The sequence below is a fragment of the Orbicella faveolata genome, unplaced genomic scaffold (assembly GCF_042242905.1).
Source record: "Orbicella faveolata isolate gen_17 unplaced genomic scaffold, um_ofav_v1 contig_48, whole genome shotgun sequence".
Classification (NCBI taxonomy): domain Eukaryota; kingdom Metazoa; phylum Cnidaria; class Anthozoa; order Scleractinia; family Merulinidae; genus Orbicella; species Orbicella faveolata.
Genome location: NW_028301578.1, coordinates 1,524,303 through 1,546,605, shown reverse-complemented (window position 1 = coordinate 1,546,605; position 22,303 = coordinate 1,524,303). Strand labels below are relative to the sequence as shown.

The 22,303-nt window shown below is 38.6% G+C and overlaps 2 protein-coding genes and 1 pseudogene across 3 annotated transcripts; 2 read left to right on the top strand and 1 right to left on the bottom strand.

Moving 5' to 3' along the window:
* Window positions 1–416: 416 nt before the first annotated feature.
* Window positions 417–12,062, top strand: LOC149095896 (uncharacterized). Of its 2 annotated transcripts, none has more exons than XM_089281641.1 (6): window positions 417–766; window positions 1,444–1,518; window positions 1,925–2,035; window positions 3,181–3,282; window positions 5,616–5,796; window positions 11,331–12,062. In XM_089281641.1, exons 1-6 carry the CDS (start codon window positions 764–766, stop codon window positions 11,618–11,620), a joined length of 762 nt encoding a protein of 253 aa, XP_089137767.1. In that variant the 5' UTR covers window positions 417–763; the 3' UTR covers window positions 11,621–12,062. The 2 variants fall into 2 exon arrangements, with proteins under 2 accessions (XP_089137767.1, XP_089137766.1); XM_089281640.1 differs by having other exon boundaries at window positions 424–766; window positions 1,925–2,071.
* A 4,716-nt stretch (window positions 12,063–16,778) lies between these two features.
* LOC149095895 (uncharacterized) lies at window positions 16,779–18,862 on the bottom strand. The gene is made up of 2 exons (XM_089281446.1): window positions 18,454–18,862; window positions 16,779–18,162 (listed from the first exon to the last, which is right to left on the bottom strand). Exons 1-2 carry the CDS (start codon window positions 18,662–18,664, stop codon window positions 16,991–16,993), a joined length of 1,383 nt encoding a protein of 460 aa, XP_089137572.1. The 5' UTR covers window positions 18,665–18,862; the 3' UTR covers window positions 16,779–16,990.
* A 741-nt stretch (window positions 18,863–19,603) lies between these two features.
* On the top strand, window positions 19,604–20,177 carry LOC149095894 (uncharacterized; annotated as a pseudogene).
* Window positions 20,178–22,303: the final 2,126 nt, after the last annotated feature.

Below are 22,303 nucleotides of genomic sequence, written 5' to 3'. Positions count from 1 at the left end.
GAAGCCTGGTTACCAAGTTGGGAAGTGTGAGTCAATCCAGTTGCTGAAACGGTAGAAAGTGCGGTGTAAAACTATTAGTTGTTCTTCGTTAAAACTGAATTTTAACAGCGAACAAGTAGAACGGGAGAATAAAATTCTTCCTGACTTTTTTCTCTTCCTCCAACACAACAGGAAAACTTAATATTTACATCCCAAGAATGAAGCCATAATAAACTTAAGAATGATATGAGATTAGAAAGTTGTACACAATGAACATGCTTAACAAATTCAATCCGTTTTTAACGATGCTTCTTAAAAAAAAAGTTCTCCTCTTGTGTTTAACAATGAACTTTATGGAAAATCTTGAGAGTGAAATCAAATGGCTCTTCGTTCTGATGCCGGTTCTCGGACCCTCGTTCGGTATCCGAATACTCCGAATATCTTCCATAATACGTCATTGACTTCCTTCAGCACAAGAGGTGAACTAAAATTAACCCCAATTCAGAAACCACTAAATACCTGGGAAGTGCATGTCCATCAAATTGCTGAAACGCTAAACTTTAGTCAAAACAATTCTCATTGACTTCCTTAAACACGACAACTCAGCAAAAATTAACTTAGTATTAGCAAGCACACCAAATTTGGAATTTTGGAATTTAAACTAAGTCAATCAAATTGCTGAAACAGTGGAAATATAAGTGAGGCACGAATATGACCATCAGCAGTTTACATTCAGGCTTTGCCTCGAGTCAAGAGATATATTTCTGAAGAATTTTGCTGGAGCATGGTAAGTTGGCATCGTGAAATTACTGTTTGTATAATATTCTTTAACTGGTTTAGAGAAGAATAACAAAAGAAATCGAAGCATGGTAAGTCGGCCATCCCGATATAAAGAGGATATTGCCTCCTCGGCCGCTCAAGATTTCAAACAAGTATCTTGAAACACTTGATGAAAATTTTCAAAGAATCCGCCTCTATCAAAAAATTACAGTCAGGTATGGCGAAATTAGAACAAATAAGAAGGAAATCTACTCCTGTTTATAGAAGAACAAAGATAGTCATCGCAAATTGGAAGCAAATCCTCTGACACATGAGGCAAAAGCAGCACTTTGATTGGTTGTTTATGGCAGCTTTAGTCTGATGAGTGTCACGTACTCACTCACTCACTCACTCACTCACTCACTCACTCACTCACTCACTCACTCACTCACTCACTCACTCACTCACTCACCTACTAACCACGTAGTCAGTCTCGACGACTAAGAGGTATCTCTTTGACGTTCGTCTTATCGTTCGCGTGGATGCCGCTATACAGTATCAACAGAGACTCCGTTTCTGAGTGACGCCATTAAAAAGTATTGAACGAAATAATCGCACTTCTTTGCATTTTCATGTTTACTGAATTAAGTGTGCTTGTTGGTTGCCGGTCTCTAATGTCAATATTTCTTTATTTTTCTTTTGTAGGCATTTCCTGTTCTGAAAATGCTTTTCACCCTGAACGTTTTCTTTCTCATTTGTGCACTTCAAGTGAATTGCAAGGTAAGGACTTTAAAACACTTTTTGTCAAAGGTGTCATTTTAATGTGTCATTGTTTAGAAGTTATTCATTTGAACAATACCTTTCCTACACATTTTCCTTCAAGATATGGTATCAATGCGAAAACGATGTCTTTTTGACATACGAAGCGATATCAAAGTTTTACCCCCCAAGTCCGAATTTAATGTTATTTTCCAATTCAGTGCTGTTAGCCGATCATGTACTTAAGGATAAAATTCACCAATGTGGTCTGCGACCGTGTGAAAAAGGAAAAAGTTAAAGATGTTTATCCATTTTTTCAAGAGGATGAGATCTTCTCCTTTTTGATGAATAAATAAGAAAAGACAACAAATATTCGATTTTCTGTTTTCTCTGACATTTGTTTTCGATTTTGGTTCTCTTATTGCAGGTCGAAAAGTATGCTTTGAAAGTTGTTGAGAATGGAACAAACGTCAATGAGGAGGTGGAAGTGGATGTGGACGAACAAACAGAAGTGATTCGTGTACCTAAACACGGCGAGGTGAATGCATTGGAACAATTAAATGCTTTCATTGAGGTAATTTCTGAGTCAATTCAGTGTCAATTACAAATTAATTTCATCTGGCGAAGTTTCTTATAATAAGCAGATAAATATTTAACTAAGTTTGGATATCGTAGGAAAGTTGTACATTCTCTTTTAAGGAGAACCTTTCTCATAAAAGTATCGAGGCTGAGATTGACCAAAATTCTAAGAAAATGTTAAGAGCATGCATTAGAACAACTGTTTTTTTTAATTTTCCCTACTCATTTTTGCATGGAACTCTACGAACAGTAGTCCCCGACATCTTTCTAAAAGTTAAATTTAAAAATGTGGCATTTGAAATGTTTCAGCAAATGTGAACTGTAGGTGAACTCAAAGTCACAATTTGAATTCCTATCGCATCGTGATTATTTCTTTCGTTTAAAATTGCAAATGTTATACAACAAATTTGTAAAGAGCAATTATATTATTCAGAACCTCTCAAAATTAGACGGTTGGTATATAAAGGGTCTTTAAGCCAACTCGTGATATTTAGAAACGGGCATTTTCGCACAGTACATATGACAACGGTGTTACAAACGTATTTGTGAAGTTTGTATGTTGCGTGACACGGCAATCATTAACTTACAAATTCAAATGGAACACTTGAGCTGTTTCGTTTGTAACCAATGAAAATGTAACATGCAAAGAAAAGCCGCACTTTATTTTACGCCTCCTCGCCTTACAATTACCCTAACGGGTCGAGAGCCATTTTGAAAGTCGTCAATCAATCTGCGTTTCTTTATTCTTTCGAGCCAATAACAGATGGGTTGCGTTTATATAGGAATTGGAAAACAAAAATGTTGACGCCACAAAAATTAGGTAATTATGTAACAAAATATTTTCTCGACCACAAACGAGGAAGATCGGTTCATCGCATTGGTAGCCCTTTAGTTCACAACGTTCATCATTAAATTTACAATATTTGCATTTTCAGTTAAGCCGAGGCTTGGTGGTGACGTTTGCTAGTCTGATGTCATCATGCATATAAAGATTATTTGTGATGATGATCTCGAAAACGTTTAAATTATTTTTTGACATATTTTAGTTATTAATTTTAACTTAGGTAGATCAGAAATTTAGATGACTCTTCATTGTCTTCACAGGATTTTTCAGCTCGTCGTGACCCAGAAGATGAAGTTTGTTACGTGTCAAAGATGGACTCATCTTTGCCTTCACCAGGAAAAATGAAGCAAGACATGGATCAGGTAAGTTGAAAAATTCAGTGTTAATAATTTACAACGTGATTTCCGATGTAATTATATCGCAGTTAGTTAATCCAGTATTGTCAGCACAGCTATTCTCCTTTAATTTCTGAAGACTGTCCAATTTGGGATTTCCGAAGATCACCCGAATACTTCCCAGGATTTCCGAAGACTTGTGACAATCTCTGGCGATCTACGAAGATCACCGGATATTTTGGAAGCTTTCCCAAGTTTCGGAAGATTGAGGACCCAGTCTTTTTCTTCAGAGACAGTTACTGTAGTTTACCTTGCAAAGCTGTATTACCTCACGAGCTATATAATTAATAAGTAACAGGACTACATGCTGTCCAATTTGGAAATAATTGGATTCAAAAAATTCTTCTGACAGCCAAATTGGACTTGGCCTGCGGCGACGTCCACTTTTGGCTGTCAGAGGAATTTTTTTCATCCAATTATTTCTAAATTGGACAGCATGTAGTCCTATTACATATACGAATAGGGATGGGTATTTCGCCATTTTTTCACAAGGTTTCTGAGCTCACTGTAGTCGTCCGACCATTTTCCGAGGCGTTCGTGTTGGCATTGTTTACTGCCAGACCATTGCTTAAAATAAGTGAGAAATACCTTTCTCGTGGAAAATGGGAGACATTTCCAGTACAGGCCGCATATACTTTACGGAGACTGGATGCAGTTTTTATAACCTCACTTTTTACTTCAAGGATGTAAATGTTTGCATAACGATGTGTGGGATTAATTACGTGGGCTTATGGAATAATTCTAATAATATTAAAATCGATTGAAAAAGATTATCATGGGGTACGGGATGTGTTCTCTTGTAAAAATAAGAGAAGAAACGGAACGAAGTTTCGGTGTTATGAAATAATTGTTTTAACAATTGTTCCAAGATATATTGTGCATACTTGCCATCTCAAAATCGCAATTCGTCTACCCTGAAACAATTCTGGGCGTTTGATCGATATCGAATAAACCATTTCGTTTATTTTCTTTCTCGCCGAAAAAAAGACTGTATCGACTGTCACTTAAGATATTATATCTAAATTCTCAAAACTTTCCTCCACTTTAAAGACAGCGGGAAAAACTAATAGATCATAGGCGAGAACCAATCAAAACGCGAGAGTAATTTGGATGGGTTATTATGTAATTTGCAACGCTCTTGTAGTTTCCGGGACCGCATTTTCAATTATTTCTTGCATTTCGGAATATTAGTTCTTATAACAGATCTGGCACGAGACAAATTCACGCTTTACGGGTTTCAACTCTTTTTTTCTGTTCATCGTTTCCATGGCAATATCCATTACCCTAAAAACACTTTATACCTATTGTGTGCTACCCTCAATAAATAAAGTTTATTACTAATATTATTGTTATTGTCATTGTCATTGTCATTTTCATCGCCATTGCCATTGTCATTGTTGTTGTCATTGCCATTGCCATTGTCATTTTCATTGCCATTGCCATTGTCATTGTCACTGTCATTGTCATTGTCATTGCCATTGCCATTGTCATTGTCATTGTCATTGCCATTGCCATTGTCATTGTCATTGTCGTTGCCATTGTCATTATCGTTGTCACTGTCATTGTCATTGCCATTGTCGTTGCCGTTGTCGTTGTCGTTGTCGCTGTCGCTGTCGTTGTCGTTGTCATTGTCGTTGTCGTTGTCGTTGTCGTTGCCAGTGCCGTTGTCGTTGTCGTTGTCGTTGTCGTTGCCGTTGCCGTTGCCGTTGTCGTTGTCGTTGTCGGTGTCGTTGTCGTTGTCGTTGTCGTTGTCGTTGTCGTTGTCGTTGTCGTTGTCGTTGTCGTTGTCGTTGTCGTTGTCGTTGTCGTTGTCGTTGTCGTTGTCGTTGTCGGTGTCGTTGTCGTTGTCGTTGTCGTTGTTATTGTTATTGTTATTATTACTAGTTCCAATGACTGGTGCGACCTTCACATTGATCCCATCAGGGAAAGTTTGCTACAAAGCTGACTGATAATGTTACCTGTAATCGAGAAAAAAAAAATCAAAAAACCTTTTGAGAACCCTGAAGTCCATCCTCCCAAGAATAGAAGTACGTAAAACCAATTTTTTTTCAGTTTCACCTGATATGGTAATGGACAACAGAGCCGTAAAGGCTGACACAAAACACCGACAGCAAAACATATATAGCGAAAGAGAGAGAAGGTTAGACCTTATACATAGAGTAGGGTAACCCAGATTAGTTATGGAGGAATAAATTAGTGCCTGCTTAATTCGGCACATGTGATGTTTGTGAATTAACAGCTGACCTGGGATGTCAAATATCCGGAGATAATTAATGTTTCCACTTTATAACATATTTCAGGTCTCAAAGCAATCCCAACCCGATGAAGAAACAACCGAGAATTCTGAGTGGAAAGTGGTGGGTCCTGTAAACAGCACAGTCTTACCTCAGAAGATTTTGGAATTTTGTGGCACCTTTCCAATCTACGAAATCGAAATAGAAGAAAACCCACCGGAAAACACAACACTGCCGGAAGAGTCTGGTAAGACTATTAGTAATTTTCAGAACGCCAAAATACGAATGCACTGTTAGTGCGGTACGGCGTCTAATCCCGTAGGACTTTCATGCCGAAATTGATTTTTTTCGCTGTTTTGCACTTATTTTGGGCCGAACAATAAGAATCCGATGGGGTTCAAATTTTCTGATCCCGTCTTCCAATGTTTCTGGCTACTCTAAGGATTTAATGTGTGCTAATTTATACTAATTAGATGCAAAAAAGTCTTGGGAATATCGTTGCTCTTAGATTCAAGATACAGGGACCAAACGTTATACGAAGCTTACTCTTGATGACGTACGTCGTATGACGCAACTTGGCTACCATAGCAACCAGCGATGACGCCAGGTTTAACTATCTGCTATTTTGGTGGCGGCCATCTTGGATCCGCCATCTTGGATTTTCCAACTCTCATTTTTCTAAAGCAAAACAGTGAATTTTAAATAAACTTTAACTAATGAATGATTTCCGTTATGAGCGATGTCCAGTTAAGTGCAGAACTTTCTTTTATTTTCCTTTTTTGCTAAACACATATAATCTTTGAGTTTCTCATACGAAAATATCATTGACTTTTGTTAGTCCCATAGTAACAACGCAGACGCTTTTCGTCTTCTTTCTGTTATGTATAATACTAATGTACAGTTCCGTTAAACCTGTTCGTGCATAAAATGTGAATGGATTTGTACATGTTTTTACAAAGCATTGACAAAGAGGAGTGCATGGAATTCCGTTCTTGAAACAGCTACAGAGTCCCTTGCAGTCTGACTTGCAGCCGCCTTTGGTAAGCTCAATAACAGCTTAGGGTGCAGGGAGAGACAAGCACATAACGGGCACGTATGCTCCTTAAATTTCGCTCCAGCCGTTCTCTTTAATGAGGGGAAGATCTGGGCAGCTGGTGGTATAGGATTTGCCACGCATGGCTATGAAGTTCGTGCGCTTGATGGTAGCATGTCACGTTCCAAGTTCCTGAGTCAAAAGTGCTCCCATCGAAGTTCAGGAAGGGTGGTAGGTTTCGCTTCTCAGTACACTTGGCAGACAAATTTCTCTAGGTCTTTAACTTGACTTGGCAGTTCTCCGTTGGCTAACTGGCTTTGGATAAGACCCTCACCAAGCTCTCTGAAACAGTCGATCGCGAGATGGTCGTCATCGAGTGCCATGCAAGTTTTCACCCGGGAATTCTTCGTGATACCAACAAACTTCTCTCCCCAGTCGGCTCCGGTGAAGTGGTGCAATCTAATCAGACCTTGACACTTGTGTATTCCAGTCGCTTGGACTCGCTGAGTAACATCAATCTCTCTGTAGTTTGCACCCTTGCCTGTCAAAAATTCAGGCTATTCAGGTTTCCATGACGTCCCCTGGAAACCAAGTTGAGTAGCAGGACTAGTACGTCAGTGTCTGGCGAGGATACACAAATCTCTTGCGGCAAATGCTCATCTAGTGAACACATCACCTGATTAGGGATCAGTAGGTGTTGCGTTCACTAAATGAACGCAACAAAATCAAACTACATTTGATTTTGTTACTGTAAACCATGACCAGCTTGATAGTTGTGTTGCTGGAGACGTGCGCTAATAATCCATTGGCGAACAAAGTGACCAGTCTAAGCTTTTTCATAGCGTCCCATAAGGAGTGCTTAGAAGATTGCAACAGTCAGTCTTCAACAAATGCTTCAAGCCGCTTTTGGCCCTTCTCTGCGTAGCACAGGATATCTTCCTTTCCTTTTTCAGGCACAAGAGCTGACGACAACACACTCTTTAAGGGAGACTCAACTGTAAATGGGTTGCCCTCGCAGTGCAGCTCTATCGACTGGCGGAGTTTCATGGCGTTTTTTCGCGTTCTTACAGCAATATCCCAAGAGAGCTGATAGTGCTCGTTCCGCTCAGAAGCCTCGGACACTTTAGGAAAGCGTTTTATCGCTTTACCACACGGTAGAGATGCAGTGACGTGACAAGAAGGTGATCTAGGGCGGCTTCGTCTTGACTTAACCCGAACATACCTCCGTGGCGCTTTAATACTATGATCTCCTGTTCTAGCGTCTGGTCTGTGAACAACCTCGTGAACGGGATCTCTGACAAAGCTAGAACAAAATCCTCGGACTTCAATGTCTCATATTTCATAAGGTTCTCATGCTCGAGTGCGTTCATCTGCGCGAGGTGGACTGGCATTAGCCGAGCGCAGTTGAGGAGATCGTGCGCGAAGAAGTACTTTATCAGGCATTCCATTGTTTTCAGGTAGCCTTCCCAGTGCCCAGAGCGGCAAGCATGGATGAGCTGTAACAGGTTGTGCAATTACTTGAGGTACTCTATAATAAATTGCGAAAGATTTCAAGTCCTTGTTCTTCACGGTCTTGTGGTTTGACCTTTTCAGAGTACCAGGACTGGATGTCATCATAGATGTTAACCATTCCTGGACTACGCTCGTGGAGAGCCTCTTTAAGGGATACGAAGATACGAATAGAGTGTTTCACTTTATTCAGATGTTCACCATTCTCTGCGTTAGCCTTGCCTAAATAATTTCCATTACAAACTTGTCATCGGGAGGATAAAACTAAGCTTTATTATGCACATCACTGTGCTTCCTGCACTCACGATTTCGATTTGGCACATGTGAAATGCCACGTCTAAATCAAATGCCGCATGTTCTTAATTCGAAGCGACTCAAATTGGTATTTGATTCGGCGCATATGAAATTCGACGTCTAAACCAGGCCTAAGTAAAAAAAAAAAAAAAGACCAGACGTAAAAATCCAAACTCTAGGCGTGTTTTGCAATTTTAAGCCCTGAAAAGAAACTCGTCAGTTCGAGCAGCACATGTTATCATTCGTTACTTAGGGTGCGTTTCTTTGTTAAGATCATTCCCCAGTATTGCACTACGCATACCTACTGCGCATAATTTTAAACGTGATTAGCCCGCGCGCATTAAAAAATGGCGGCTTTTTCTTTACGGCTGGACCTCGCCATATACGTAAATCGTCATGTCCTCGAAAACGAGTACGGTGACCTATCATTTTTTCTGTTGTTTTGAATTGAGTAATAAATTTCTGTGTGTAAAACAAATATGAACCAATTCTCAGTGTAGAACAAGAAACAATCGTCTGAAACGTGAATTTAGCAAGCAATTGTGACTATAATCATGGTGCTATTATAAGGATTTATTGGGTACAAACAAGGTGCTGTTGCTCCTAAACGAACAAGGGGACCCCTCATTTTTATTTCAAAATTTAAGTTCCTATAATATAGACAATCAATAGACAAAGTTTGACAAAAATCTCAGTGCAGGTTCTATTTCAGTGGAATGACCTTAAGAAAATCCAAGATTGGACTGTTCAATCCGAAAACGTATTTTGCGTTTCTTTACTAAACAGATCAATCCGAGATCACTCAGATCTAGGCTCTTACCGATAGTGCTAGCACTTTTTTTTGGCATTATTTGGCTTCGCGAGCATTTTTTTTTTTACATTTTATCCCAAAAAGCACTGCTAGCACTATTTTGGATTTTCGACTGATTATTTGTATAATTTTGTGTTAAAAAGCTCAATCTGACTTTATTTATGGCGTCCAAAGCCTCCCAGATGCATTTTGCCCTCATTTTAGTCAAAGGAGCCGAGGAAGCCTGGGGAATAGGTTTGATAGGTCAGCGGTTGCCTTCTAGAAACCCAGTCCATCACACTCGGTCCAAGATTGCGTCATCCACGTTGTCATCGAGGAACAATGGAAGTCAGCCAGAATGGACCAATGGAAAAAAAAAGCATTGATCGTTACATTTTGTTGTTGAAAAATGTAACTGAAAATCTGAAAAATGTAATAATCTATGTTTAAAAAAATCGGAAAAAAGTGAGCATTTTTATGTAACCCACGAGCACTTTTTAAAAAAATTAGCATTATTTTGCACTTTTTTGGCAAAAAACAAGCACTGCTTTAAGCATTTAATGCTTTTTTTACGAGCACTATCGGTAAGAGCCTACTCAGGTCAAGGTGCATCAAAGGAGCCGAAAAATCCTTGCCCAGAGTGGATTCTTCGGTCCTTGATCCGAGAGATCTTGGATTAATCTGTTTAGAAAAGAAACGCAAAATCCGTTTCCGGATTTAAGAATCCAATTTTGGATTTTCTCAAAGAAACGCACCCTAAAAGTTTATTAAAAATGCACTGTTTTACTTTAGAAGTTCGAGAGTTCGAAATTCCAAGATGGCGGATCCAAGATGGCCGCCACCAAAACAGTAGGTAGTTAATCCTGAGGTCATCGCTGGTTGCCATGGTAACCAATCTAAGTCATACGACGAACGTCAAGAGGAAGCTCCGTGTAAAGTTTGGTCCCTGTAACTTGAATCTAAGAGCAAAGACATTCGCAAAACCCATTTTTGCATCTAATTAGCATAAATTAGCATACATTTAGTTCTTGAGTAGCCAGAAACATGGGAAGACGGAATCGGAAAATTTGAACCCCATCGGATTCTTATTATTCGACCCAACATTAGAGCAAAATAGCGAAAAATTCCGCACACGGACCGCACTATGTTTGCTTGCGATTAGTTTAGCTCATGTTTGCTTGCAGCATTATATTGTATTTGGCCCTTTCCAACGGATAAAAGCTACCGCAAACAAAAATGAATGATACCAACCACAAGCAAACTGTTCATTCAGCGTTAGGCGTTCTGTATTCTGCGTTCGGCGATCTGAAAAATACCCCTGCCGGCCTAAGGACTCATCCTAGTTACGCCGGGGAATTTTGAAAACGCAACAATTATCGGTCCGGTTGGATTTGTGTTTGAGGAAAATTATGGCAATGAAATCACATGATTATCTCGACGTCATCGTTTTCAAAAAGCTCTGTTTTCAAAATATTTAACGTCCCCACTAAATCGCAAAGCCGGTGTTTTCATGTTCTTCAGGTTTGAAGAGGGCTTTCATAAGTTCCGTTTTCTTGACCGATCAGTGTGGACGCTAGGCCTTACCGTAGAAATAAAGCTACGTTTTCAAATTTCTCGGGCGTAGTGTGGACATGGTGTAAGAGATAAAAACTTCAGTAACCAATGACGTCAGCAAAGATTTCTTTTACCTACCCTTGTATGGATGGTTTATCATTCAGTTGGAAATAATAAATACCGTTTTAGTTACGGGTGAATTCTCTCAATAGATTTGACAGAAAATGTAATTTGCGTACAATTTTGTATTAGAAAGGATCGAAATTAAACACACACACACACACACAAAAAATACACGCAATAATTACCTTCTCTAGTTATCAGGAGCCATTTCAGGCCGATTACGGCTTCTACTAATACTAATGTTGTCCGAAGTTTGGTATAACATTCAAACGATTATTTGAATAAAAACTTTATCTATTTTTCTCTATGTTTGTCATATTTTGTAACCGCCGTCACTTCTGAAGATGTATGTTCTAACATACGAAACGTCAAGGTTAATATACCATGCGAAACCTGTTTGTTATGCTTGTAACTGCTGTTTGTTTCCTCTTTCTCCTGAAATTGAAATGACCGAAAAACAAGAATTTTTTTTTTTCAGGCGAGACGCGGAGCAAGCGGTCCAGCGGATACAATTTTTGCTCGTATAGCGACCAAAGGAGGCGGGACTCCTGTCGTTCCTACAGCCTAAATTATCAATGGAACCACCGAAGATATTGTTACTATATTTACGTTACAAGATGTTATTCTACAGGCTGGTTTTGGCGCCGTCGGCGTGTATGTAAATGTTATCGAGTTTGTAAATGCATTCGCATTAGAACTACCATTCCCTGCTGTTCTGTGACTTGTCATTTTGATTATACTAATGATAAGAACATCCCAATAAAATAATCTGATTCCTCTCTCCTACCCCATGACTCCCATTCAATGTTGTACAATACAAGACAAGCAGTGCTCATAGAAGTGACCTCTACAATTGTAAATCTTCAACGTTAAATGGAGCTGAGGGAGAAAAGAAAGTGTTATTTGCTTAACAACAGCCTCCTAGAGCATCCGGTTTTTTCGGCTCTTGTAGAGAGGCGGATGCTCTCGCAGGCTAGTTTAAAACGCGACGCTTTACTAGATTTTTTCACTTTGTTTAGATAACGAAAAGCACCAAACAGTTTTTTGTAATAGCCTGTACGAAATGGGCCAAACCTCTCTGGTGATGGTTAAGGACTAGAGTTTCCCCTCTACTTAAGTTGATCTTAGAGTGCAAATAGGATGCATTAAATAATTTCACTTGCTGTAGAAATCAATTTTGAGGGTCAATAAATGTTACAATTTTGTTTAAGTTACTTGTCATTGTTGGTATTAATTCACTCGTGCAAAACAAATTAAAGCAAGTCCCTTTTTCGAGACTGAATATTTGCTCGGAGATAAATGTAAAAAGAGATTTTAAATTGGCTTTCTAATATTAAAGAGAAACAATTTTGTTTGCAGCGATGCTGCATTGAATAATACACATACACATGGCATAGAATAAGGTCCTTTCTTGTAGAAACGGCAGCTTCAAAAGCGCAGGATTAAACATGATAATGTGAGCCAGATAGTAAATTCTGGCAATTGCAAGAGGTAAGACACAAATTTGAAGACAGCAACACATGACAAAGTATAATTAAGGTAACGAAATCCACCAATGTGGCCGGGTTCTATTCCGGCTCGGTGCCGTATCAGGGTGCAGTTTGTCGTTGGTTATCGCCTTGCTCCGAGGGTTTTACTCCGGGTTCTCCCGTTTTTCTCTCTCCACAAAAACTTACACTCCAAATTCCAATTCGACCAGAATAGAGGACTTTCATGAAAACCAGCTAAGGCTGATGTGGCTTCCTCTCTAAATATTGTAATTTATTTATTTATGAGCGTGTCCACGAGAAAACCAGGCAGAGCCAGGCAGAAGGTGATACAGCTCAAATCCCCGCTTTCGCTCAAACTTGGCACAAATGTTGGGTTTGGTGAGTGAATGACTGTGGCAAAAAAAAGCAGGTCAAAATATTTTATTCCCTTCAAGTTAGGGGGATCCCCTGCAAAAATGGCCATTTGATACTAGTTTATGCATATTTAATTAGCCATATTTGGTTTAGTATTTCTACAACAAGAAAAACCATGCCAAAATGAAATTGACTGGATCATGTGTGCAACTATCAGTCTAAAAGCACAGATATTCATTTCAACTGAACAATTTGATTTCTGTCCGTGACTTCATCTTAAGTAAGGTGCATATTTCGTAGTGTTGTGAATAGCCTTTAATTGATGGCAAACATCTGCAATGGGCAAAACCAAATACACGTTATTCTAACATGGATAGTGAGAGCAGTCGATAAAGTTCTCAAAAAAAGCCATAAAATTGTTATGGACGTCAATATCTTTTCTGTGCTGGCGTTTTGTTTCCATATAACTTTACGATTTATGGCCACTTCATAACATTCACTAAAACACAAAAGCCATTTCTCTGTCTTAACCTAACTCGAAATCAACAAGAAAAAACTAGCTAAGCATTTTCTTATCGATTACGAGTAAAAAACTCGGCGAGAAGAAGCACTTGAGACACTTCTCTCAAATATTTTTTGAGCTACATCTTCAGGCATATCGATATCAATACTGCAGCAGAAGATTCAACTAAATAAATAAATAAATAAATAAATAAATAAATATTCTGCTGCAGTATTTGCATCGATTTGCCTCAAGATATTATATGTTTTTTTAGTATATACCACACAAGTAAATAGTGCTTTTCGCACGCTCTGATTGGTTAACTCGGAGGTGATTAACAAGTACTATTCACCTCCACTTCGGTGAATAATTGTTAGTTATTTCTTTATTTCTTTATTTCTTTATATCTTTATATCTTTATATCTTTATTTCTTTATTTCTTTATTTCTTTATTTCTTTATTTCTTTATTTCTTTATTTCTTTATTTCTTTATTTCTTTATTTCTTTATTTCTTTATTTCTTTATTTCTTTATTTCTTTATTTCTTTATTTCTTTATTTCTTTATTTCTTTATTTCTTTATTTCTTTATTTCTTTATTTCTTTATTTCTTTATTTCTTTATTTCTTTATTTCTTTTTTTCTCTAGTTTTAAATTAGTTAGTTAGTTAATTTATAGCAAATAAATCTAATAAAAAAAACCCCACTTTCTTCTATGTTTCTTCACCCTTACTTTAGTAGGTTTTAATCGTCTAACTGGTCATTAAAGTAGTCCACAAAATAAACAAATGTCATGAAAGACAGTTCTGAAGAATTGAAGCTGTTAACCCCAACACTGAGCTAAACTCCTTTATTTTCTTTCGCTTATTTGTTTATAACATTTCAGTTTTCTCAGTTGGTTATGTACTCATTTAGCAAACCCAATTTGCGCTGCGATTCTAATTGGACAGCCGTGTACGCGTCATCGGTCATCATTAAATGTGATCACAAACTTTAACGGAGAGAGCGTATTTGATCTTGGCAAACTTTATGCATATCACAGATACCCTTCCCTAGCTAGCAGAATTAATATATATATGTTATTTGCCGGCTGTGAGGTCCGTGTAGTTAAAAACTGTGACCGTTTTTGTTTATTTTTTTTTCCTGCGATAAATTGGTTTTACAGATTACAAATGGGTTTGTTTACGCAACTTTTTCATTGGCTTTCGCGCCGTCTACTAACGATTCGTAAAAAACTCTTAGCAACGAGCGAGTAACTCAGATAGTAGACAAAGAAACATGTATTAAAAAACAGATTTTTTTCGAACTGCTTTATGTTAGTTGCATTTATTTCACCAGTTAAGTTCTCCAAAAATGCTTTTGCGGTGCGAAATTTCGTGCGAAGTTTGAAGTTTTACTACAAAAACAATTTCTGTCAGTCGTTGCTTTTAAAATCACCTGAAATCAGACTTTTCTACCGTAAATTGAACAGCAGAAAGCGAGGAAATTCGTTAAGTGTATTCCACAGAAATTCTCCTAAATACCGCAACGATCAGAGAGGTAAACTCGACTCAAATCGACTGAAATTTTACGGCGAGAGAAACACAGGATTACGCGCCATTACAGCGCCAAGCTACAAACAACCAAGCAAACTCTCTTAACTTCAAAATAGGCAATTGAATTTACTTACAGTAACTTTCCTTGTCATTTTAAAGTGAACAGAGATAAACTTGCGTTGACTAATCGTCGATGGATGTGTAAAAAAGGCAAAAGATTGACGATTACCGCTAACTTTTAGGAGCGAAATTTAGGCAGCAGGAAAAAAATCCGGCCCGTGGGCCGGTATCGCAAAAAGCTGGACCGGTCACGTGAGTATGATTAGCCAATCATATTCGAGGATTTAGGATTCCGGCCCGCTCAGATGCTTGAGAAAAAAATAAATTCAGAAATCGCTTTGAAGTACAAACGTTTATGACGGAACGGTCACGTACGAGACGATCATCAGTCCGTGTGTAGGGTGGTCGGTAGGTTTGAGAATTCATTCAACTTGGAGCGACTCTGCTTCTAACAGGCTGAATAGAATACGTTTTTCGTCAGGACATTATATTTTGGTTATAATTTAGATTTCTTGTTTGGAAAAGTAACTTGTCTGCAATTAGGATACCGCGCTAGACAAACACAAATTTAAGTGAGAGGGATTCCCTTGAATGAGTTAACTCGTTTAATGATATAATGCACCATCTGATGGTGTAATCAGTACCAATCACCTTTAGCTCTCAGATGTACTTTTGTCAGATACAAATATCCAAACGATCATTTTATACATGGCGACTTCTTCCTGAGGGAATTGCAAAAAAAAACCGGCAAAGTTTTGAAAAAAAAAAAATAAATAAACAACCGCTGTTCATCCTCAGCAAAAACTGAAAGAACTAGATGCTCTAAGAGCGTTTACTCGGGCTTCGTACCGCAATATCAAACAAGTAAGCTGATTGAACGTACTCAATAAAAACAAATAAAACAATTAGGATATTTTAACAAAAGAATTACGCTTAGATATTTAATATTCAAGTTGCTTCGTCGACTCTCCTCTTTATTCAATTGCACGTTGTTTGCCTCATCTTCAAAGTTCTGCTTATGACGATTCTTGATTTTTTCAAGATCTGAGGTGTTCGTCTATGCATCATAGTTTGTTTTTAAGTCAGTAGTCACAGGTTTTTGCCAGTGTTTTCGTAGTTTGAACTCGTACATGGCTCATTTGTTATCTCGTGAGAATGAGCATGCACTTTGCTTATTTGGCAGGCTTTCAAGCAATATAATTCGTGGGCCGACCCGTTCCAAATTAAAACGATTGAAATTTTTTCCAAAACTTTCTTCACAAAACACGAAGAACGAGCACACGATAAAACAGGTAATCAAGAGAGGCCCCTCTCCCTTCTGTGACATTTCGTGGCTTTTGTACAAATTAACAATGAACGGAGACCACGTAAACACACTATATATGGTAAAACCACTTATGCCGAGTGCTTGCGGTTAGTTACATCCCTGTTCGCTTGCGGTTAGTTCCACTCGGGTTTGCTTGCGGTTAGCTTTTATTTTGTGATCTTAGGCTTGCAGTATTGATAGTTACAAAACTCAATCTTCTTCAGCTGATGCTTTGGTGGTGTAGTGGTCAATTAAAGGCCTTCTGAATCAAGTGACCGGGGTCCGACTCCTGGTTTTCGCATGTTGAGATTTCTCTCAATATGAGAGCTCCGGCGGCCCCAAGGGCCGCCAAGCGGAGCCCCATATTCATATAGGAAGAGGAAACACATGAATGGATTTTCTCATGGTTATTATGGCTAGCGGTATTGATCGTGGGCGCTTGTAAAGAACTGGGCTGGCTTCGGTTCAGCCCAAAATACTCAACTCCTTGAGGGGTTTTTTCGCAAGGACAGCATTGTTAGCTGAAGTGCATAGAGAAGCACGAGGCGCAGCCGAGTGCTTCTCGCACTTCTCGAGTGTTCTTAAAAATTCCCAAGTGCTTATATAACTCAACAATGCACGAAGGGCAAGGTTTTTTTATTTCTTTTATAAAATGTAAACCACCACATTCACATAAAGACATATTAAACAAGAAAAGGATTGCGAATTTTAATTAATCAAAATAAGTATTCTCCTTACATGTACATGCTTTCTTTTTATTGGCTTAAATGCTGAATGAAAAGTAAAACCGTTCCCTTTGTGGCAAGAAACAAACGTTTTCTAAAAAAAGTCAGAACGGTTCTAAAGAAATTATTACAGCAAAAAGAATCTTCGAAAGCTGAAGCAGTTCCCCAGTTCACTGACTTTTGCTCTGAGGAGGATAAAGATTGATTTGCATTGAACCGATTGTGCAAGAATTGAACATGCCGCCAAGCATTTCGCTGTGGATCGTTGTGGTGGATGATCGGCTGTGCGTTTCAACCACTCTGCCTGATACTTCTGCTGCTTTTGGCTGACTAAAAGGCTCATCGCATTGTGGAGATTTCTGTTTTGTCTGGTCGGCCCCTTGTAGAGCAGTAGACAAGACATCACTACATTTCCTGAGCTGGATAGACGACGGACGAGAATTGTAATGCTGGAGACTATTCGGGTTTCTGTGTCCCGAAATGTGGCAGATGTGGCGATCTGACAAACCGGCTTGAGACCACAAGGTTATCGCTGTCGCCCGAACACAGTGATTTGTGTAAACTTTGGAAAGCTTGGCCTTTGTACTTATTTCTTTCATCATGTTTCCAAGAGTGTTGACACCAAGCGGGCGGTTTTCGTACCAGATTTCGGGTGTGATGGCGGATTCATTCCAGTCGCGTCGAGGTTGCTGAAATAAGGCTTCGCATTTCGGATTCAGCTTGGAGATATACAAGCTCAGCGCTCGGTAGCCGTCGTTCTCACTCTCTGTTTCGTACATACGAGCCGTCTTCTCAAAGCTGGATCGGTCTTGAAGTCCACCGGGATGGTTTTTGGTGGTCTCTTCGTGGGTCATAGTAACGTAGCGCTTGCCTTGCTCGTCTACTTCAAATGCAAAACTCGTCGGCTTCAAATTTCTCTGCCCTTCACGACCTCTTCTACACCAGTAGAGAACAACATGGAACCACACGTTTCTCAGCAAAGACCATGGATTTGCAAGGCTTAATACTGGACCAGCTTTCAATTTCTGCAAGTCGTCAACTGGCATGGCCTCTTTGTGCTGCACATTTTCCTTCCCTTGCTGTTTCAGGCTCTTAATTTTGGCGTTCAGCATACGGTTGGAATTTGAAAACGTTGAAGAATTTAGCTTCAAACTTCTGTTATAAGGTGGGTTGTTCAAATGCCTCTCTATTGCATTTCTGAACGTAATTAAGGACGACTTGCTGTACTCTTCACCCGTTTTGCTTCGTGCTTCTGTATAAAACTGCGACAGACTGTTGTCAAGTTGTTCGTCGCTCATTTCCTCTAGTTTTGGCAGCACAGGAACTTTTTGTGCACCCCATTCTAGGAAAAGAAAACATTTTTTCCAACTCAGCCTTTAAGTGTTGCAAGCGTATTTCGAGTGGTTAACTGTTAAATGATATACGCAACAGCTGCTAGAAAACATTTAATTGTATAAACAAGTGAAATGTTGCTTTTTGTTGACAAAGATGTAGATAAGCCAGTATAACTCATTATTTAGGAAGCATTGTAATATGCTTTTTTCGTCATTCTGCCTTTTAAATTAAAACAGGTTTTAAGTTTTAGTGTTTGAGATGTGTATTGGATTGTAGTCATGTTTACGTAAATTCATACCTTTGAAAGCGTTTACTGCCCAATTTGTCGAGCTCTTCGTAGACTTTGCTTGCGTTTCCACCAAAAGCCGGTTTCTCTCCGCTTCTGTCAGTTCTGCAAACCGTTTTTTCTTTGGAACAGGTGCCTCATTTTGAGACTCCTTAACGCTGCTACTTTTCTCGGCGTTCAGGAATTCGAACCCGAGTTGAAACCGTGGAAATTCTTCAGCCATAATGGCGGACGGACTAGCTGATTCTCAAATTTTGTCCAGGGCAAAATTTTCGTGACGTAGCTTGCGTGCATATGTTGAGTTATAATGCACGCGCGTGACGTAAGCAGAGTGCTTTATGGAGCTATAATGAACTCGAACTGACCAATCACAGCGCGCGCAATTACTCGAACATTTTATAATAATAAATAAGTTAATCAATCACACGACATTCATGGAAAGCAGGCACTTCGTTATTGTTTTTATTTTTGTTGTCATTAAATTTAATTAGTAGTAGATTAGTATCTTAACAATATAATTAATGCAAATTTTAGTATTTACTTTAAGTCTTGATGTTTTACCCGTGTATAAATAAAGTTAAATAAATAAATAAATAAATAAATAAATAAATAAATAAATGTGGCCTGTCTTTCTGAATTAGTCTTTTACAGATGCTCTAATACTTTATTACTCATGCAGTGAGGCCTAGGTTTAAATTTCGGCTCCGTTTTTGTGTGGGATTTCCCACACTTTGTCAAAGCCAGCAAAATTTAATTATTTATTTATTTATTTGTCCACGAGAGCAAAGCGTTTGTCACGTGGTTTCTACTTGGCGTGTACACTGGGTTCCATTAGCAAAAGGTTGAGTATTTTATAAACTATTGTGATAAAAACTTAAGTAAAAAGTGTGCCACAAAAACAAACAAACTTAAGCTAGTTCATTATTTGATGACACTGTTGTTACAAATTGTTGCAAGTCTTCTATTTTCTGAATAATAATTAATTAAATTATATTTTGCCCTTCTCAGAATAACAAGAAAACAGAAGAAATGGAAGGTAAGCAAGTTCTAATGTCTGTCTGTCTATATGTATGTCTGTCTGTTTGTAAACAATAATTATCTGCTACAAACACAACATATGCCGTAGTAACACATACAAATACGAGCAATTTTTATTAAAATGAATTTCCCCAAATGATATGTTCTCATCCAAAACTACCTTTTGTCCTTTTCACAGATATTGCTACCCCAACTGTACCAGGAAAAATGATATGCTATATACATGGTCTATCCTCAGTAAAAAATGCAAACAACTCTGACAAGAAGTACTTCAACTGCACCCTACAATGTAAAGATAGAGTTCGTCGAGCTGTATGTTTCTCACAGCAGAAGCACCGTGAAATCAAAACGTTTTAAAACACAAAATGTGCAGTGAAGATTTTGCATTATACAATATCCAAAACTGATGACATAATATTGAACCACCAAACCAAGATAATCCAAAACGAAGAAACCACAGGATTCAACCACTCTGATGATCTGATACCCAGTGGCATGGTGACCAGCATTTCCGCACTAAATAATGTAGCCTCTGAGCAACTCATCAGCATCAAAGCACAAGTGGTGAACATTTCAGCTGTCAAAGTAGCGAAAACTCAATATCAAGGAACACTAAAGAAGCAAGAAGTTTTAATACGACACACTACAAGTTCCATTAAAGTCATTCTCTGAGAATCCTACACCGAAACCCTCGTGCTAAATTCAACTTATGGTTTCAAAAACCTTAAAGTAACTAGACGCTTTGCTGCATGTACCCAGGCAGTCGTTATACTGAGAACCACTAGCTATATTGCAATTGAGCTAAATGTTCTGCTATGAAGTTGTACGAAATTCAATCGAATTGATGTGCTTAAGCTATTCTGCTTTTGATTGCATTTCTTGGAATCGATTAATAGTTTATTACTCGTTTGCAGGCCTTTAGGGCGTGAAATGAGTCAAGGTCTTTATATCAGCCTATAAACGTTTCAGTCTATTTTCCTTAGCCTTTGTCGCTGTTATTTGCGTTTCTCGAGCAAGCGGCGAGACATTTTGAATTTCATAGTTATGACGGTGCGTGACATAGACCTACGAACGCGTTTGTCGAAATCATATACTTATCTCGTGATTTTTAGCCATTCAGAAGTTAAAGTAACAGGAAAAGTGATTATGTAAATGCTTGTTTGTTCAGTACAGATAATCAGTCGCCTAGATAGCCAAAATAAGTTCCAGATGTTTACACTATTTTCCGGCCGCAATGTTGGCGTACCGCGGAGGTACACCAACATGGCGGCTCCATACTGGTCTCTGTAAATTTGTGCAAAATATTTCGACGAATATCTGAGCTTGGGAAAACGCACAGACTTAAAATTAGAGGAGTGTCATCTTTATTAACCTCCTATAACATCACAATTTCTTGATTTTATCCACTAAATGGTTTTCGAATAACTTCTTTATTGCGTCAGGATTGCGTGACAGTGCAAGCCAAGAATTGTTTTGCTGGGGTTAACATACATTAGTTTCTTTCAGCTTAAATGTACAATAATTCGCTACATGAGCTTCACTCTTGTAAAGACATAACTCTGTTACAAGAAAATAACGAGAGAATATCGTTTAGTTCGAGATTTTATCTTTATTATACTTTGCGAAGTTTCTCAGAGCATTTTACTTAGGTGTACTCGAACAGATACATTCGTAAACAAATTAGCTAACCTTTCTGCTCTTGTTGCTCAGACGTTCTTGAGTTCGTGTTGGGATTCTGCTTGGTTCACGATTACGTCTAAAAATACGATGATGCTTCTGAAGATGCTTTTTATCAAGTTGAAGAGTTGATAGCTCCCTTTGATGGCTCCTTTAGTATAACATGATTCTTGATAAATTCACTCAAAATGTTCGCTCGTAAATTGATCTCTCATAAGGCTTGCAGACCGACCCGTTCGGAAAACGCTTAACGTCCTTTAATGTTGGTCTACCTTGAACGCTGTGTTCGTTTGTATGTGATTTCATCGCCCTAGAAATCATGGAATACGTGTTAACTTTTCACGACGACAACTTTTGTAAATTCCATGTGCTATACGCATGCTCAGGTGACGCATGCACTTTAGAGACCAGACGGCGATTTGTGACTGAACGCATTCTCGTCCCCAGTGCTACTCGTCTTAAAATGTCGTTGACGAGTAGCTCTGGATGCATCCAAAAATTCGAATTTTTTCATTGGCTGACAAAAAATGAATGCGCAGCAGAAGTGAAAATTACAAAGCTCTACGCATTCCATTTTACTTCCGGCCCGAATGGCGGCACCTTCGCTCAGTTGACACAGGCGCGCTTTACGAAAAAAAAGCAAAACAAATGGTGACCATTCCCGATCGATCCGAAGGAATCGTAAAAGTTTCCACATAACCAAAGAAGTACATCGCCTGCAACGATGTAATTCTCGATCGTAATCATCGTCCTTTGTTGTAGCAACGGAGAAGGTGGGAAGAAACGTTTAAAACTCTGAGAATCAACCAGCTAATACAACAATTACTTTGTCGCTGACCATACCCCAAGAAATCATAAAATTAAATTCGAACCGGCAGTGGGTTTCAAAAAACGTTTTTCTTCCTTTATGAAAAGCTTGAAAGGAAACTTAGAGCCTGGTGAAAAGACGAAGAAATATCACTGTTGCTGAGCAAATGTGGCACTGGAAATCCGAAGGTGAGTTTTCTATCTCTGAAAGATCAAGCAGATCAGATTCTAGCAGTCCAAAATGTATTGAATGATATTAAATTGCCCAAATGAGTCATAGGTCCGTGTTATAATACTCTGCTATGTACTTGGATGATGTAGCAAATGGTCTGAACATTAA

Bases quoted from the DNA above. Each gene is read 5' to 3' on its own strand.
- LOC149095896 (XM_089281640.1), top strand. The intron at 2,072-3,180 runs GTAATTTCTGAG...TTGTCTTCACAG, and splicing joins AATTAAATGCTTTCATTGAG to GATTTTTCAGCTCGTCGTGA. The intron at 5,797-11,330 runs GTAAGACTATTA...TTTTTTTTTCAG, and splicing joins AACACTGCCGGAAGAGTCTG to GCGAGACGCGGAGCAAGCGG.
- LOC149095895 (XM_089281446.1), bottom strand. From the start codon at position 18,664: ATGGCTGAAGAATTTCCACGGTTTCAACTCGGGTTCGAATTCCTGAAC. The intron at 18,163-18,453 runs GTATGAATTTAC...TTCTTTTCCTAG, and splicing joins GGCAGTAAACGCTTTCAAAG to AATGGGGTGCACAAAAAGTT.